The 18,824-nt window shown below is 50.8% G+C and overlaps 1 protein-coding gene across 8 annotated transcripts in view; it reads right to left on the bottom strand.

Moving 5' to 3' along the window:
• Positions 1–18,824, bottom strand: part of SH3KBP1 (SH3 domain containing kinase binding protein 1) — a 1,542,178-nt gene that overhangs the window by 184,832 nt on the left and 1,338,522 nt on the right. For 5 of the 8 annotated variants that reach the window (XR_013599915.1, XM_078657888.1, XM_078657889.1 and 2 more), the window contains one exon: positions 7,057–7,137. The exons of the other annotated variants lie outside the window; for them this stretch is intronic. Coding sequence is in view for 4 of the 5 variants with exons in the window: in XM_078657888.1 (XP_078514014.1) it covers positions 7,057–7,137 (81 nt within the window). In the remaining variant the exon portion in view is untranslated. The remainder of the gene's footprint in view (positions 1–7,056; positions 7,138–18,824) is intronic. 8 annotated transcript variants of the gene reach the window in all.

Consider the following 18,824-nt stretch of genomic DNA (forward strand, 5'->3'; position numbering starts at 1 on the left):
CCATCACCCTGTTCGTGTAGAACTCAGTTTTGGCTTCAAGAATGCCCTTTTTATAAACTTGTAACACGGACAAGTAAGCTGTCTTCTGCTCAGGGCTGTAAGATCTTCTCCAGACTCGCTCAGCCCTCCGTGCGGCCAACTTCAGTTTTTTTAATTCCGGGGTGAACCAGCGGTTGGCGGCATGGGCTCGCTTGACCGTAAGACGCTTTAAGGGGGCAAATTCATCGCCTGCCACGGTCAGCCAGTTGTCAATGGCGGCCAGCTGCGAGGTGGCTGTAAGGCCCGATAACTCTGGGCTGGTGTTCGCCAAAGTCGAGCAAAGGGAAGACATGTCGGTTTTGCCCCATTTCCTGACCCAGGTGTTTTTGGGGAGTTGAGGTTTAATCATCGGGGCTAGGGCAAGGGAAAAGGTGATGATGAAATGATCTGACCAGGGACAGGGAACTATTGTGGGGGGTGTTGACGGGATGTTTAGTACCCAGATTTGATCTAGCGTGTGGCCGTGAGTATGAGTCGGGCCATGGACTATCGGTGAGAAGTTAAGACTGGACATAAGGTTGGTGAACTCCCTGGACTGAGGGCTCTCAGCAGGATCATTGGGCCAAAAATTGAGGTCCCCCAGAACTAATACTGATGAATTATTAATCACCAGTGTAGCTAGAAGGGACTGAATATCAGAAAGAAAGGAGGGAGTAGGCTGAGGGGGGCGATAGATTAGAACAAAAGTGAGAGGGACCAGATGCGAAGTGGCACTTCTGTAGGCACAAAAAATCTCCACAGGGCCAGTGACGATCGCTCCACATGGTTTGTGGTAGTCCATTCATGGGGGTGGAGGTGGGCCACACACCATAACCTTAATGAGCCCATTAATTAATAAGGCCAAATGCTTTCTGCGCTCATTTGACTTTGCACAAAGCACTGACTTCAAAAATAGTCTTCTCTATAATAAATTTGATTCTCCTGGGCAGCGAGGGGGCGTGGCTTGGCCAGCTGCAAGATGGCCGCACCTTGAGTGGGCTCTGCCGGCCAAGCATCTAAATCCGGCACCATCCTTCAGACATCGACTTACCTTGCACTCTGCCAGACGACGTACCTGCTCCTGTTGGGCTCCCGCACCGATTGGGCTGGGCCTGGTGTCTTTGGGTGCCTCCTTGGTGCGGTTCCCGGCCTCATGGTGGGGACGGCGTCCCCTGGCCCGCACCATTTTGCCTTGCTGCTGGGCCCGCTGCTGAGCGGAAAGTGATCCTGTGCTGGGCGCACACTGCGGACCCCGTTACTGGACCCCCGGCTGCCCCGGTGAGTTGCGCCGCTGCCTGGGGGGGTGCCTGCGGGCATGGGGGCTGCCGGCTGTGCGGCCTAGTGTTGTGGGGCTGCGGTGCTGCGGGGGCCTGGTCGGGTCGTCTGGGCCCCGCGTGGGCTGCGGCACTATCGGTGCTGGGCTGGGCGAGCGGTTGACCCCCCGCTCCTCCTCCATTGGTAGTGTCGGACCTGGTGCATCGGGCCACGGGGCCTAGCTCCCCTCCTGGCCGGGCCTTCCCGAACTCCTGGCCGGGGACGCCTGCGGATTCCTGCCTGCCGCCGGCCCCTCCCCGCTCCTGGCCCGGATCGCGCTGCGGGGGGAGGCGCCATCTGCTGTGCTGCGGTCCCTCTACACTGGGCAATCCGGCCGCCTCCTTATGCCCGACGGCTGCTGCACACTCACTACTCGGCCTGGCCCTGGAGCTGCCTGCTACTACTTGACGCTGCTCCCAGTACTTCTGTGGTCTCTGGCCCTCTACTGGGGTCCGTCCTCACCTCGCCTGTGTGCCTGCTCATGTGAGGCCCCCTCCTGGGGCGCCCTGTCATTGCGTCCTGCCCTGGGTTCGGCGGCGCTCCTCTCACCTCGCCTGTGGGGCCCCGACCCGGGCCGACACCTCGCCTGCTCCTACTCAGCTGCACCCCGCATTGGCCCTGACCTATCAACTTGTGTTCCGCCCTGAATGTTTGGCTGTGGCCGGTGGGGCCGCCATCCTTCCCTGATTCTCGAGCTGACTTTGGGGTGTTTCCTGGGCCTACAGAGGGTCCCTTCCTCCTGACCGCCGTGGCGGTGGCCGCCATCGCCCTCTGGTCTACACGGGGGCAGTGCTTTGCTGAGCCTGTGGGGCTGCTGGGCACTTGATTTGCGCTTTGGCGCTTCTTGACCCCTCTGGCTGTCGCGCAGGACGATACCACACTGGTGTGCGCGGTGACTGACCCGGTGGGGCCCGCATGGCCGCTGATGGCCGCTGTGCCGCTCCCTGGGCCGGGTGCCTGGTGGTGCCCCTCTTACCTGGTCGTTGGCGTTTAGGGCGGCCCTACAATTGGCGCTCCCTTGGGCATCTGGCCTGTTGCGGTCTCTTTGTTGCTTTACACAACGGGGAAGAGCAACCCCAAACAACCCAAGATAGCCTTCGAACTGCGCAGATCTTCCCGGCAAGACGTCGCGGGCGCCGAAGGTGCAGACTCTGCTGCGGGTGCCATGGAGACCCCGCATTCCCGAGAAGATGACCTCAAAACCATTATGCTAGATGTCAAATCCACTGTGACCGGGATTGCTGCTCAGCTGGACCAGCTATCGGCCCGTCTCGACCAAGTGAAGTACCGTGTGGATGCTCATGACAACCGCCTGCTCCACGTGGAGTCCCGGGTTTCCGATGTGGAGGATTCTGCCACCCAGGACCGGCAAAAACAGTTGCAGATGGACAAACTCCTTGCAGTTATCCGAGAAAAGAATGAGAATTTGGAGGCCATAGCAAAGATTCTGAACTACCGTGATCGGGATGCCATTCTCCGGGCGGCTCGTGAGAAGGGAACCATCAACCACCAGGGTAACAACCTTTCCTTCTACCCTGATTACACCCTCTCCGTGCAGGCCGCCCGGAGAGAATTCCTCCCTGCAAAACGAATTCGTCTCAAGCATGAGGTTTCCTATTCGTGGCCTATCCGGCAAAACTACTAATTCGCCAGGGGGCAAAAACGCTGGTCTTTCCGGATCCCAGGGAGGCTCTGGTGTTCGCTAAAAAACTGGACAGGGAGTCCCGCTCTGCCTCTTCCACGTCTCAACCTGATGGGTCCGGGCACCTTAGTGACATTGAATGAGTAGTGCTGCTCTTACTGTCTGCTTGATTATTGCTCTCTTTCATTGATGTATGTCCCTTCTCTGCTTGGCCACCCTGATTCCTTGCAGGAGCGTATGCTGGGCCCTGCCATGCCCCACGGGAGGATTCCCAATTCTACCATCTGGTCTTCCCTTCCTGGTTGTGGGTCCCTGGGGTGGTGCGGTGGTATGCTCAACCTGATTGGGGGGTTGGTGTGGGTGGGGGGTGGTCCGAGGCTGTGTTTCGGGGTTCCAGTTCTAGTTCCGCGGGGGGGGGGTGGAGGGGACTCTCTGCCTGATTGGGGGGGCCGTAGTGGGTGGGGGTGGGCGGGGAATGGTGGGTTGTTCTGTTTTTCATGCTCTGTGTAAGACTCGCCAGGGGGTTTTCGGGGGGTGGGCGGATGGGGTTGTTTCTCTAGCGAGGTGGTGGTTCGGTCTTTTTGTCGTTTTGATACTCCATTTTAACAATGCAGGTTCCAGTGCAGACACGGCACCATCTTCATGGTCAGACTTTTCGGTATTTGTTGTACGATGCTCTGTTATTTGCTATGTCTTCGGCGTAACACCATGGCTGTTGTTTCACTTCCAGGTACTGTCTCTGACGCGCTGGCTTACTCCCGGCTTCCTCTGTCCTCCTCCCCTCCCTTTGGGGCTGGTATTTCCCCTGTGGTGGTCTTCCCCGCTCTGTACTCCTGCTGCGCTTGTGCTCTCCCACTGTTCATTCATCCCCACTATGGCTGCACTGGGTTGGATGCATCTGGGCCCCGTGCTGCTCGTCCTGTATCTGGTTGGCCCCCTTCTCCTGTCCTATGGCTGATTTGACTTGCTGGTCATGAAATGTCCGCGGCCTAAACGATCAACGCAAGGCCCGTCTAACACATGCCCATCTACAGCGTCAAAAGGTTGACATTTGCCTTCTCCAGGAGATGCACCTACTCCCTGATTCGATCTTCAGACTTGGCGCGCGATACTGGGGGGAATCCCACTCTTCCACCTATTCCTCCTATGCTAGGGGTGTCTCGATCCTGCTGCGCCGTGGCCTTCCCTGGCAGACCTCTCGCGGACTGGTTGACCCGGAAGGTCGCTATGTCATTCTACACGGGATGCTGCTTGCTCAGCCTGTTACCATTGCTGCGGTGTATGGCCCGAAATCTGACGACCCTGAATTCTTTCATAATGTTTGGCATCAGAACTCTTCCTGCGGCCCTGCGGCTGTGGTATGGGGTGGCGACTTTAATGTCACTCTCTCTGCGGATTTGGACAGGTCGGGCTCTTACTGGTCTCACCCGCGCGCGGCCGCCGCTCCGTCTTCTATATTGACTGTCAACTCGCTAATCGATGTTTGGCGTCATCTTCGCCCCGATGCCCGGGAGGGCACTTGCGTTACTTGTGCTAGGAGCTGATGGTCTCGCATTGACCTCTAGCTGGTGTCGCGGGATGTCCTTACCTGGACTATGGACGCGGCTCACATGGCGCGCACTCTCTCTGACCACGCGCCGGTCCATCTTCTTCTTCGAACTCCCGACTCCCCGCGCCGCGTTATTCTTAATTATTTTTAAAAAAATAATAATAATTCTCCTGGGCAGCAGAATGTTGGAAAGGGTGCTGCAGACTGTGTCTATATTAGTAAGAGCCAGGGTGCTTGAAAACTATTTTGTGACCAAACCTTTGATGTGCCCACAACGCTGGACCTGGAACAGTGAAATATGCAGTCTTAAAAACACATTCTTCGAATCCTTAGGAGTAGGTTCACTTTCAGAATATTCAGTCCTTAAGATTTTGTGTGACAATAATAATGCAACCAAAATATCACCAAATAGAATATCGTATGGTAAGAATAGGTTAACTAATTCCGCATTTATGTACCTTAATTATTTGTCAATATCTAGGCTATGATAATGATGTTGCATGATATTTGTTTATCAGGTGCAGCCGACACAATGAAGAGGTGGTGGAGCAGGTGGAGGGGCACGCGGGGGTTTAATAATAAAAATTAAAAACCCATTGACCTTGAGCTGCAGTCGTGTACAGTGGCACCTCTGCGGGTCTTTGCGCAATCCCCAAGCTGCTTTCATGTGAGAGCAGTGCAGGGATTGGTCTGAGCTGCAATGAACAGCCGGGATGGAGAAACCCCTCAGACTTCCTGCTCTGAGCGGAGAGTCTTTCTTCTGCCTTGGATGGGTGGCCAAAACACATAGGCGCACTTAGGGAGTGCAGCTTGTACTCCTCTTCCCCCTCCATGCCTCGGCCTGCCCTCCCTTAAAGGGCTGGCTCAGAGCCAGCTAGTGAAAAAAAAAAAAAACTTAGGTAATTGTTTTATTTTTCATCTGCTGGCTTGGAGCAGGGGGCGAGGCTCATACGCCATTGCGGAGGAGCCTGCCTTGCTGTGCACTCAATATTCTGACAGACAACCCAAGTGTCAGGATACAAGAACATTTTAGCCCCCATGACATTGACTAAGTTCCAAGAATATTTTAAGCTGAAGTGTACAGGGGGTAAATTGTCTTGTAAAAAAGGTCTCCAGCACTGTTGAAAGGTACTTTACATTTCAATGTAAACACCCAGCTAAAACATCATAGAACTGCGATGTTTTATAGTGTTGTGCCTTATTTTTGTGCAAACACACTGTTACAATTGGAATTGGGGTTAGACTGGGAAGCCTGAAGCAGCCCTGAAGGAACCTCGAACATCCTTCCAGGATATTGTATTGTATTGTAACTGCATTCATATAGCGCTTACTACCCCTGAAAAGGCATCAAAGCGCTTTTTCAGCGAGCAGCACGCTACTTCGGAACCCATAAAGTATTAGTGTTGAATTAGTATAGTGAAATATGGAAGTAATTTGAGTGGTGGATAGGTTAGTCAGTTATTTTGATTCAGAAGGATAGCGAAGGGACAGATGAAGAAAAAATGTTTGCATTTATATAGCGCTTGTTACCCCAGATGGGGTGTTGAAGCGCTTTTTTGGCTGGAACCCATAAGGATTAGTGGTGTATTAGTATAGTGAAATATGAAAGTAATTTGAGTGGTGGATATTAATCAGTTATTTGGATTGAGAAGGATAGCGGAGGGATAGAAGAGGGAAGAAGGTTTGCATTTATATAGCGCTTGTTACCCCCAATGGAGTGTTGAAGTGCTTTTTTGGCGAGTAGAACGCTACTGCGCAACCCATAAAGGATTAGTATAGTTTTTATAGCCTTGGACAATATTAACCATGAGCAGGGTCATCACAATGTGTGGGCAGGTGAGCCCCTTTGTCCAGGGCCCACCTTCTGGTGGCCCCAAACACCTGTCAGCCTTCTTCTGCTATTGATTTCTCAAGCACAGGAATCTTCAGCCATTGGCTTGACACACTGTTAGTCACATCTTAGATCAGGCAACAGGAGTATTTTATTGTCACCTTCAATCTATTAGCTGTTTGGATGTACCCTTCTCCTTTCACTGGACTGCATGGGAGAATATTTTACATCTCAAAAAGTACACTCTGCCATCGTGCATTTAATTAGTTCTCTTATCCATGCACACTCACTGTCATTCTTTTTTAAACTGTTTTGCAAGGCAGCAGCCATTTTCTGATTCATTTGTCAGCCCGGGAGTGCCTTTGTTTTTGCCAATGCTCGTTACATCTAGAGCTGCCAATTAAGAGGAATGTGAACACCTACAACGAGGTAGCCATCAATCAGCAGGCGAGCAGCGCTGAACCAGCTGAAGACCAGCCGCAAAGCCTTTAATCCGTCCGGCATCAACCAGAATGAATTACTGGTCAGTCCGCCTAACTGGATTGGGTCAGGTCAGGAAATGGAAAGTTCCCGGCGCCCCGCAGACAGAAAAAAAAAACACCTGCGTTCCATTTCAAAGATTAGCATACATTTGAATGCTGGGGAACAAGCATGCGCGTGCTCAGAAACTCAGCTACGGAACCAATAAAAAACACAGCTCACCTTTCTCCTCTATTCTGCTCGGAAGGGAATCCGGCCGTTCGGGCGGCACCTTCCGCACGTCATGCCGTCTCTCTGTGGTACCTGCAAAAAAAGATAGTTACTGAGCAAGCCGGCATGGTCATGTGTTATAATATCTGTTAAGCGAAGCTTCATGGCGCTAAAATATGGTGTACACGAAAGGAAAGACATAATCAAACCAGTGGGCAAATGAAAGGCCCGAATTAAACACATCTGCGGAAGCGCCGGTGAAAGGCGCGCGTGCAGGTGTGACGCGCAGAGGCGCGCGAGCCGATTAGCCCGCGCAGGAAATGGAGATTGTGGAGAGATTAACTCTACTCGCTGAAAATCCCTTTATTAGACTCTTGTGGCGCGACAAGCACAATGGGAAACTGGCTGCAGCAGCCACGCGCGATCACACCTTTGTATTTGGCACGAGGCAATTAAAGAGCTCACTTTTATATTAGAAATGCGCCATTCTCGAGAGATGTTAATCCTTCTGTCCATGACAGATATTGGCCAGTTCCTTCTTAATTATTAAAATGCATTATTTTAGCTGTGGCACTTTGCATAAACTGCCGTTACTATCTACCCAATCTAACCGGGAACACATTTTATTGACCTTGGAAGGATGAAGGGGTGGGTTGACTATGCCAGAAGCTGAACACATGACTAGCAGGTCACGCAGAGATTTTAGCAGCACGTGCTGAGCCCGATGATCTTTATTAATACATTAATGTTAACATCTAATATGAAAATAGGCATAAGGGCAAACTGAGATGTGTAAACATACTCTCTCGGTGTCTAGCCAGCCTCATGAAAAGTATTTTTAGCCAGGTGGCCTTTACAGCTTCAAAATAAACATAAGAATTCCAACTGTAATCCGCAGAGCTGAATTCATCTGTAATGTTTTCTCAATAAAAGCACTAAATGAGTGGACAAAGTATAGTGTTTCATTCTTATTATGCAATTCAAACAACACATATTGACCGTTTATTTGCAACAACAAAAAATAGCTTGACCTTGTAGTTCCTCTCTGAAGGAGCTATATACACTGCTATCATGAAAATAGAAGAGGACATTGATGTTTAATGACAACACATCCATATTGGATTGGGGAAAACACTGTCATGACTTTTGCCAGTGACTTCAGGATCTGGATAATGTTTGGGACTTGTGCATGCAATATCTCCACTGATGTAGTGGCAACCACAGGCGCCATTCTAGGTGGACAGGAAAGGAAGTGTCAACTTTCTACTGGAGTTTAACAATTAGTCTTGTTTTTATATAAGAGGGGCTTGTCTCTAAGCCATACCCTGGTGAGCGGGGCACCAAGTAACACATGTGGTGTTACAGCGCCACAAAGTGTCAATATGCACATGTTTGCACCCTAAAAGCAAAAAAATAAGTACAGCTGTATTCTTTGTGGAGTACTCCCCATGGGGTTCAACCTTTGTTGTCCAAAAGCAACTGGTCCTTGGGAATGGGGAACTCCTGGGGCAGGCACAGACATCTACAGCCAAAGCTTTGCAGACTGTGACTGAGCTGACCCAGCAAATGATGCGGAGCTACAGTGCACATACATGCCAAGTGAACCTGTGCTCTACACGGGCTGGTATTTGAAGGGGGTGGGGGCAGGGAGGGGGGTAATGAAATAGAAAAAAATGCACACTTAATTGTCTGCCGCCGACCATCGCCTCCTCTCGGTCCTCTTCCCCGCTTCCAGGGCATGAAGCAGGATGCACCCGGCTCCCAGTCTCCCGATAGCCAATCACAATGAAACATTGTGATTGGTCTGAGCACCGTGGATCGGCGCTCAGCAGGAGAATGGCAAGCTGGGCATGTTCTCCATGCAGGCTGTAATGCAGCCTGCATGGAGAACATGCAAAGTGGACATGAATGTTTGGCTGGCACCAGAGGGTAGGCCAAACATTCTTGCGCACTTTTGGGAGTGCAAACCACTCCTCCGCTCCCCTGCTCTGTCATCAGAGCAACCCCACCCCGTCCTGCCCGCAAAGCTGCCAAACAAGGCACGAATAAAATGATCATAACTTACGAGTTATTAGCATTTTATATTACGTTTAGTGACACCGCTTAAAAGCAGTAGGGCGACGCTGCTCCACCTTAGCGGAGGAGCCTGTGCCGCCACTTCACCAGGGCACAAAAATGCATAAAGGTTGCAAAGAGACAGAGGGGGAGTTGCTGTTAGGCGTTCTTTGTGGTTAGGGCTTTCGTCTATTTTGTAAACTAAGCCTAGCGGGAGTTACCAAGATTAACACATTTAAATGCTGATCGTTTTGTGGGATCTGGGCTCCTTGCTTCCTTTCTTTTCTTTGAATACCTGGTGACCTATCGTTTCATAACAATGCCCGGTTACTCACCGGTAATATCCATTACTCCGAGTCCTGGTCTCCCCGTCCCATTCCTGATACGTGAGCAGCTAGTCTGCTCCACAGAAACCCCTACCCAGCTGCGCTGTTTGCACTTCCCCCTATGATGATGTCACCATCACGTGACTATATAGGGGGAAGTGCCACAAACAACATCCTGAAAATACCAAAGATACCCAGAACGAAAAACACAGACAATCACCCAAACAAAAAAACCCAAACCAGGGAGGGAGGGAAGGGCTCAGGAATGGGACGGGGAGACCAGGACTCGGAGTAATGGATATTACCGGTGAGTAACCGGGCATTACCTCCTCGTCCTGTCTCCCCGTCCCATTCCTGATACGTGAGCCCATACCCAAGCACACGGTGATTGCCAGAAAAAAACAGACCACACAGGTTTGAGAAAACAAACAGGTCCATTTAATCCATGGAAAACAGTACATTTCAAACATCATGCACCGCAGAAAGGACACTAGCCCCAAAAGCAGCAGAGGCCGCCATCCCCAACTGAAGCCGGTAATGGGAAACAAAAGTATGGGGAGAAGCCCACGTGGCAGCATTGCAAATGTCCCTCAAGGATGCCCCCTTGAACATGGCCCAGGAGGACGAAACGCTCCGGGTCGACCGACCCTGAACAGAGGAAGGCAGAGGACAGCTGGCAGAGTCGTAAGAGGAAACCACAGCACCCCGGACCCACCGAGACAAAGTGGACAAGGAAGGACGCAGCCCCAGCCCCGAGAGGCCATAGGTGACAAAGAGGGAATCAACCTTCCTGAAAGCAGCCGTACGCTCCAAGTAGATGCGGAGAGCCCGCAACACATCCAAAGAATGAAGGAGCACCTCCTCAGGAGAGGCAGGGGCCGGAAAAAACACAGGGAGAACAATATCCTCCTGACAGTGAAAGGAAGACACCACCTTAGGGAGAAAAAACTGACTCGGACGGAGAATCACCTTATCCTCGCAAAAACGCAAGAAAGGCGGGGAGGCCATCAGCGCCCCGATCTCACCAACCCGTCTGCCAGAAGTAATGGCCACCAGGAAAATAACCTTAGCAGAAAGGAACTTCAGGGCCACGGAGTCCAAAGGCTCGAAAGGAGGACCCGTCAAAGCCCGCAGAACCAGGGGAAGATCCCAAGGAGGCACAGGAGAACGGGAGACAGGACGCTGAAGCAAGAAACTCCGCAGAAGGCGAGCCACCAACGGGGAGACAGAGGCAACTGAAGAACCCCGAAAGGCAAGAACGGCAGCCCACTGAGCCCGCAGGGAAGAAACAGCAAGACCCAGGAGGAACCCATCCCGTAGGAAGTCCAAGACCCTCACAGCGTCACAGGAGGCAGAAGAGAGACCCTTCCCAAGGCACCAAGAAGAGAAATTCTTCCAGTGACGGGCATACGACTTCAAAGTGGAAGGACGCCGAGAAAGCTGAAGACAATGGGCAACCTCAACCGAGCACCCGAGATCCAGCAAACTCAACCTCTCAAGTGCCAAACCCCCAGCCGGAGGCGGCGCAGAGAGGCAAGGCTCAGAAGAGGAACCCTCAGAGGGGAGGGACACAGGGGAAACCGCCAATGAGGGCGAACAGAAAAGGTCAACAGAAGGGGGAACCAAGACCGCCGAGACCACTCTGGCACAACCAGGAGAACCTCCGCCCGATCCCAACGAATCTTCCGGAGGACCCTCGGAATTAAGGCAAACGGAGGGAAGGCAAACAGCAGACCCTCCGACCAAGGAATCGAGAAAGCATCGGTGGCCCACGCCATCGGAGAGGGAACGATGCTGCAAAACCGAGGAAGAAGGGCGGACTCCTCCGAGGCAAAAAGATCCAGCCAAGGAAGGCCGAACCTGAGGACAATCAGATCGAACAGGCCCGGAGACAGACAGAGGGACACTGAGGACGGGAACACCCGGCTCAACGAGTCCGCAGGCCCATTCTCCGTCCCCGGAAGATAGACCGCCGTCAGAGACAAGAGATTCGATTCGGCCCACAGGCCGACCTTCCGGGAAAGGAGAAACAGGGCACGACACATGCCTCCCTGGTGATTCACATAAGCACGAACCACCTGATTGTCGGTCTGCACAGAGACCGCCCGACCCCGGAGGAGAGGAGCGAACCAAAGAAGAGCCAACCAGACAGCCCGCAGCTCCTTCCAGTTCGACGACTGGAGAGACTCGAAGCCGGACCACCGACCCTGAGCCGAGGAGGCACCCAGAACGGCACCCCACCCCAGAGCACTGGCATCCGTGGACAAAACGACCACAGACAGGGGAGGAAGAAGATCGAACCCCCGGGACAGAGACAGAGGGGACAACCACCACTGGAGATCCGCCCGAATCCCCGGAGTGACAGGGATGAGAGTCTCGTAGTCCAAGGAGGCAGGATCCCAGTGAGACAGGACATGATGCAACAGGGGGTAGAGATGCAGCCTGGACCAAGGAAGGAGATGCAGAGTGGACGCCATCTCCCCCTGACTCCGCAACCAGAGACGGGCAGACACCCGGGACTGGGACAGAAGCCAGGAAAGGTGACGAAACAAAGTCAACTGGCGCTCCTGTGAGAGAAAAACCATGTCCATGTCCATACGGAAGAGAGCCCCCAGGAACTTCAGGGACTGGGAGGGCACCAGGGAGGACTTCCTGTGGTTGATAAGGAACCCAAAGGACCCCAGCAGAAAACACACCTGGTCCACATCCAACAGAGCCTGCGAAAAAGAAGGAGAGACAATCAGCCAGTCATCCAGGTAAGGAAAAACCACCAGTCCCATGGAATGTAGAATACCCACCAGAGGGGCCAACAGCTTGGTGAAAACCCTGGGTGCCGATGAAAGGCCGAAAGGGAGCACCCGGAACTGATAATGCCGGCTCCCCACAGCAAACCGGAGGAAACCCTGGTCGTCCGGATGGACGGGAACATGAAGATAGGCATCCATCAGGTCCAGCGACGCCAGGAAGCCACCCGGAAGGACCAGAGGCAGGATGGACTGGAGAGTAACCATCTTGAAAGGACGATGGATCACGAAGCGATTGACCCGCTTCAGATCCAAGACAGGTCGAAGATCCGAAGTGTCCTTCTTGGAAACCAGAAAGAGAATGGAGTAGCACCCCATGCCCCTCTCCAGCGGAGGCACCTCCACAATCGCCCGCTTCTCCAACAGGATCCGTACGCCGGCCAACAAAGCAGCTCTCCGCAGAGGAAGACTGGGCAGAGGGGTCCGAACAAAACCCGGAGGTGGAGGAGAGGAAAACTCGAGCCGGTAACCCTCTGAAACAGTCTGAACCGCCCAGGCATCCGGAACCGACAACCACTGGGCACGGAAGGACTGAAGGCGACCACCAACCGGCAAAGGCAGACAGTCATTGAGAAGAGGAGGAAGCGGCGGTGGCAACACCAGCAGCGGCCCGGGGCTTGGCACTTCCAGGGGCCCCCCGGCCACGACCCCTGCCACGAAAGGGCCGAGAAGCACCACGAGCAGGAGGCCCAAAGGCGCGACGGTAACCAAACCCACGACCCCGGGAAGGGGGGCGGACAGGAGCCACCAGCTTGCGATTCTCCGCAGATTGCTTGACTAAATCCTCCAACCGAGGACCGAAAACCTTGGAACCTTCAAAAGGCAACTTAAGGAGGACCGACTTCTGAGAAGAGTCCGCCTTCCAGGAACGCATCCAAATATGACGACGTGCAGCGATGGAAGCACCAGAAGCAGCCGCCGCCGCCCCCAAATTGTCAAAAGAAATATCCGACAGGTACCGAACCTGCTGTTCCATCAAAGACAAAAGAGGAGTGGCATCCTCACCGTCCTGCAGCAAAACCGACAGGGACTGGAAATCCTTAAGGAGCGACTGAACCATATAGTTAGAATAGGCAGTCGCACGGACGGAAAAATTGGAAGCAGCATAAGAACGCTTCACAGCACCCTCAATACGCTTATCCACAGCATCCGCCGGCAGGGCGTCCTCAGAAACGACCAAACCTTGAGAAGAGAGGCCAGCCATCAAATTATCCACCTTCACAGCCTGAGGAAACTCAGCAGAAAAACCCTCAAGAGGGTAACGCCGAGACAGGAAACGAGGAAAAGCAGACTTATCCACCTCCTGCCATTCGTGTGACAACACCTTGCGAATAGCACTGTGCAAAGGCAAAGAATCCGGAGCAGGCTGGACATATTGCGTGAAGAAGTCATCCTCCAAGACATCAGCGGCAGGAGGAGAGAACCCCAAGTTGGACCGAACATGTGCGAATAGGTCAGAGAGCTCAGCACCCTGAACAAAACGTCCACGCACACCCTCATCTCCCTCAGGACCCAAGTCATCTTCAGCTTCAGCCTGGGGATCCACAGAAACACGAGGTCTCTTGGGAGGAGGAGCAGCCGCATCCCTGGCCAGGAAAGCAGCAGCCACTGCCTCACCAACAAGGAGGCGCAGGGCATCCAGAGGGGACGCAGAAGAAGAAGCCGCAGCATCCATGAAAGCGCAAGTCCAAAAACCACACCAACAGGCAAAAACAAGGACAAAAAAACATCCAAGAAGGACCCCATAAATACAGGACGAGGACCCGAACACCTGTGGCAGGTAATGCAATGGGCCGGCATAAAACAGCCCAATCAGCAGACCACACGCCCCCAAAGCACACAAAAAAAAATAGGAGCGCCACACCAGCAGCACCAGCAGAGCCCCAGCCCGCTAAAGCAGGGCGAAAAAGGACCGAAGAAAAACCGGGGACGGCCGCTGGAGCAGGCCAACCAGAGCCAGGTAAGGAAAAGCACAGAAAACGGCCGCTAACGCGAGCCGCGTAAACAAACAGTGCCCCCAGACCACAGACGGCCGCTAACGCGAGCCGCGTGGACAAATGAAGCCCCCAACACGGAGACGGCCGCTAACGCGAGCCGCGCAGAAATAAAACAGCCTGGGGGAAGCAAAATAGAAAAGGAAAAGACGGCCGCTAAAGCACGCCGCCGACCACACTAAAAACAGCAGGGAACTCACCTCGAGAGTAGACCCAACAGCACAGCCAGGAACGCGGTCCACGGGAACACAGAAAAAAAAGAACAGGATGTTGTTTGTGGCACTTCCCCCTATATAGTCACGTGATGGTGACATCATCATAGGGGGAAGTGCAAACAGCGCAGCTGGGTAGGGGTTTCTGTGGAGCAGACTAGCTGCTCACGTATCAGGAATGGGACGGGGAGACAGGACGAGGAGGTAATGCGCACCTGTGCAATAACTAATCTGTATGCCTGTCTCTTTTTAACCCTTTCAGTGCTGCCGTCGGCCGCTGAACGTTCGGAGCACTACCTGGCTAGTGCTGCCAACGTTCAACGGCCGGCGCGGTCCCGCCCACTCTCTAGAACGCCCGCACTGCGCCGAAATAACGGCCGCAGTAAACGGGTTAAACCATGTTCTCAGTTAGGAAAAACTTTATACCATTGCAAAACAACAGCTTATAAATTTGCACATCTGCACTAACCATGATGAACAGAATTTGAGCAAACTGATGATTGGGTGCATAAATTATCAAAGCACGGCTACCCCTAGTCTAAAGTAGGCGTGCAAACCAATTTTTGCATAGACCCACATTAATTATGGTACAGCCCATTGACCTGCATCACAGCCCAGAAGCAAACCACTGCACCAATCTCGCTCTGTTTTCAAACATCGAATACTTCCACAACTTCAACATTTAGTACAAGAACTACATAAATTATTGTAAGTGATTTATTTCAGGCTAGTAAAAATGTTGCACTCTTTAACCTGGTTTTCTGACAGAATACTGTAGATGCATAATGGAATCTACGAAGTAGTCTGGGTAGTCAGTGAGATAGCCTAGACAGTGAGATTGGGGGAGTTTGAATCTCAAACTTCCCAACTAAAAAAGCAGTGGGCTGCAGAGTGAAGGGGTGAGATGACCATGGTTCGGGATGGAATGTATCCATGAGGAGTGGGGCCAGTATGGATTTCCACTCAGTGGGTCTCTGTCTAGAGTGGCACAGTGGACAAACCTTGATAGGTTGGAATGTTACCCTGAGTGATGGCGACTGATTTGACTATTTGAAAGCATTAATCCCATCTCTTTTTGCGTGTTCGATTGCCAGTGGTATGCTTGGAAACCTAAGACAGGCACTGCTTTCAAAGTCTACTGCTGCTAGTGGGGTTTTTTTGTTTTGTTTTTTTGAGTTTTATATAGCGCAAATTAGACCCGGAGGTATCAGAGCACTTTACAGGAGCACCAGTTGCGTTACAGATGGACACATTCATTTTTCTGTTTTTTTGTTAGGCACGCAGAGATTAAGTGATTTGCCCAGAATCACAGGATGTTGATCGTCCCTGCTGAGACTCGAAGCCGGTTCCCCAGCTCAAACGTTGAATGCTCTAGCTATTAGGCCACATCTTCTTCCCAGTTTGTGAACTTCAAAAAGAAGTACATTTGCTCTCATATAAAGAGTACTTCTATGGGTGAAGAATTAAAGCCTCTTGGTGAAATGTGAATGTCAAAAAATACCAACACAGATATAGCACACCCGACTCAGGACCCAAGATCCAACTACAAAACCAAGAATACATTTGATGGGTTTCATACCCTAAACACCCCTGCTGAAGCTAAACCTCTGCTTGTCCCATCTGGGTTTGAAAGATGGCAGTTATTTGCAATGAATGTGCAGAAAGTGACTAAAGTGGCCAATGGTGTTAGTGTGTGACCTAAAGAACCGGACCCCAGTTGAGGAGATCCTGAACCCTGTGAGTATCACAAGAAAATCAGCTGGTGAATGCATGAAACAAACTGCCAACAAAGGAGGCAGAGTATCAAAACAATAAATGAACTGAAAAGACAAGGCGCAACAATTTGGCAATGACAGAACTGGACAAGCTAGAGTAATGGGGAAAATAAATTACCTCGGTTTTTTTCACTATCTTTCCTGTTTTGAAATGTTTACTTGAATGCAGTAGATATTCTGAGGGTATGCCGCCTAAATATCGAGTAAGGATTATCATGAGACCTTAAAATCGTAAACGGAATCTCGAAAGGTAATATCTACAGATTTTCTATACTTAACATTGATGATACAGAGATCTTCGAGGTACGCAGATGTGGAGTTAAGAATAGTAAATCTTTACTTCCCTATATGCACTTACCTTTGGATTATTTTGTCCCACGATAGTTTGTCGACAGTATGATGATACCCTGATATTACTATGCTCGATAGTCTGAAGTACAGCCACTCTTGACCTGGAACAGGGTTCTTGGCCAGTTCCAGGGAATCATCCCAACTGTGTCCAAGTGCAGTGTATTGATACAGGGACACGGATAGTGGAGCCCACGCAAATTTATTATGTCTCATCTGGGGAGCTGGAATACTTTTATTTCCTTTACAATATAATCGGCTGCATAGCGCCTTGCTTCACAGACCCTCTAATTCCCCTTGTCCAAGGAGTGTGGTGAATTGGAGCAGTTGGAGGTCATATAGGAGCATGAAGGGAAGTTAATAAACCCAGCAGCCGGTCAAAAAACTCAAAGCAATAGTCTGTGGAGTGTCACTTCACCAGTTGTAAGAGCGAAGAGAGATTTTAAATAGTGTTTTACATTCTCACACGCAGGGTCAATGCACACTATCGCATCCTAGATACATTCTCTGGAGAAATCCTAGGTATGGCTCTCTGTGTTTATATCAAAGGTAATTACAATATTGTATGCAGCACACAATGCAAAGTAAATGTTCTAGCATTCCTACTATACATCGAACCCATTTTAGCCAACCTTAGAGTAATGAAAGATTGAATTTAAATTCTGTAAGATTTCTAACTTTTGATTTGCAGGTTGTGTGAAGCTGTTTAAAACACATCCATTTTATTCAGTTTATTGGGTGGTTTTATATGGCATGTACAAGGCCAATCATCGTGTTTTACCTAGGTATTTTTACAGGGTATACAAAATAGCATGAAAAAATAAAAGTAAAAATAAAGGGCTATTAAATGAGTTGACTACGGCAAAGTGATAGAATACAGAGCCAAGATCAATTGAAGGGCATACACGCAATTTATGTACTTAGTAGAGGACACTCAATAATAGTGTGTGTGCTATTGAGGGATCAGAGTTCATGAGGTAAAGGTGGGTTAACCCTAAGATGATAAGCACACCCATAACTCAACAATCTATTTTATTAGGATTGCAAACTGCAACCAGCGGAAAAAAGAAGGATATCTAGAACAAAAACATTAAACCACTGAAGTATTGTACATAAACTACAAATCTGTGACTTGCACCATACACTATACTCTGCAGGAAGAGCATTAACCCTCAGAGGTATTTGATAATGATTCAACCTGTAACTGGAGAGATCACAGTGTCTCTGCATTTAATGTAGATTCTTGGCGGTCTGTAAATTTTACAGACCGCCAAGTATTTGGCCTCTTATCCGTTGTCCGTAAGGATTTCTTTCACGGACGCCTTTTGTCTGTAATTTTGGGATTGCTGCAGGCTGTGCTGTTTCCCTGCAACAAACGCAGCCAGCTCACACTTCTCTTTGAACTCCAGAGGCTGCAGCAGCCCCTCCCTGTGGGGGTCGCTATGCAGCTGGGGGCAGTAGGTCACGGCGTGCACTGAGGGACAGGCCTTAGACTATGTTAGGGAAACTGTGAAATAAACACACGGACACACTGGTGCACTGATGGACCGGAAGTCCCGAGCGACTCCGTTCCTTTTATTTATAGCCTTCTTGCCATGCCTGGCCAAAAGGTGATACAATGTTTGTAGGTGCTTCCGGGGCTCAGCCAAGACCCCGTGGAAACACTAGAGCGCTACATCCCCCAACCTCACTTAGTCTATGGACAGGCCCATTGCCATTCTGACTGTAGATGATTATCACATAAAGAAAGACAATGGGCCAAAGGCATAGTGAAGCACCAGCTTATGTCTGCTCAAGTGGGGGTGTCACTGGGTCAGATAAAAGTGTCTCTTGGCCCTTTCTGACTTTGATCTGTGGCTATCAGGTCAGCATAAGACAGGATAACAAATATACACAACAGAATAATCGTCATGATGCAGCTGTGGGGAGGGGGCTAAAGGGTGCCAAAGTTGCCAAAAGCAGCGATAGAAAGTGAAGTGCACGCTTGTCTCATGCTAGTATAAACTTATTTTGACGTCTACTTATGTTGGTTGTCTATTTACTTACTTATGTACTATTGCGTGACCTCCTCTGATGTGTCTGTAAAACTTACCTTTTGTCCAGAAGTTTTGTCCTGAATTTTTGTCCAGAATTTTGACCCTTTGTCCTCAATTTTTACACTCACTGTCCTGAATTTGCAAATATGCCAGTTGGACACCCTAAGTTAATGTATTAGCCCCGGTATTATTCTACCAGTAGGATAGGTCTCAACCCCTGAACTTGGTAA

Source organism: Lissotriton helveticus, chromosome 8 (genome assembly GCF_964261635.1).
Source record: "Lissotriton helveticus chromosome 8, aLisHel1.1, whole genome shotgun sequence".
In the NCBI taxonomy this organism is placed as follows: domain Eukaryota; kingdom Metazoa; phylum Chordata; class Amphibia; order Caudata; family Salamandridae; genus Lissotriton; species Lissotriton helveticus.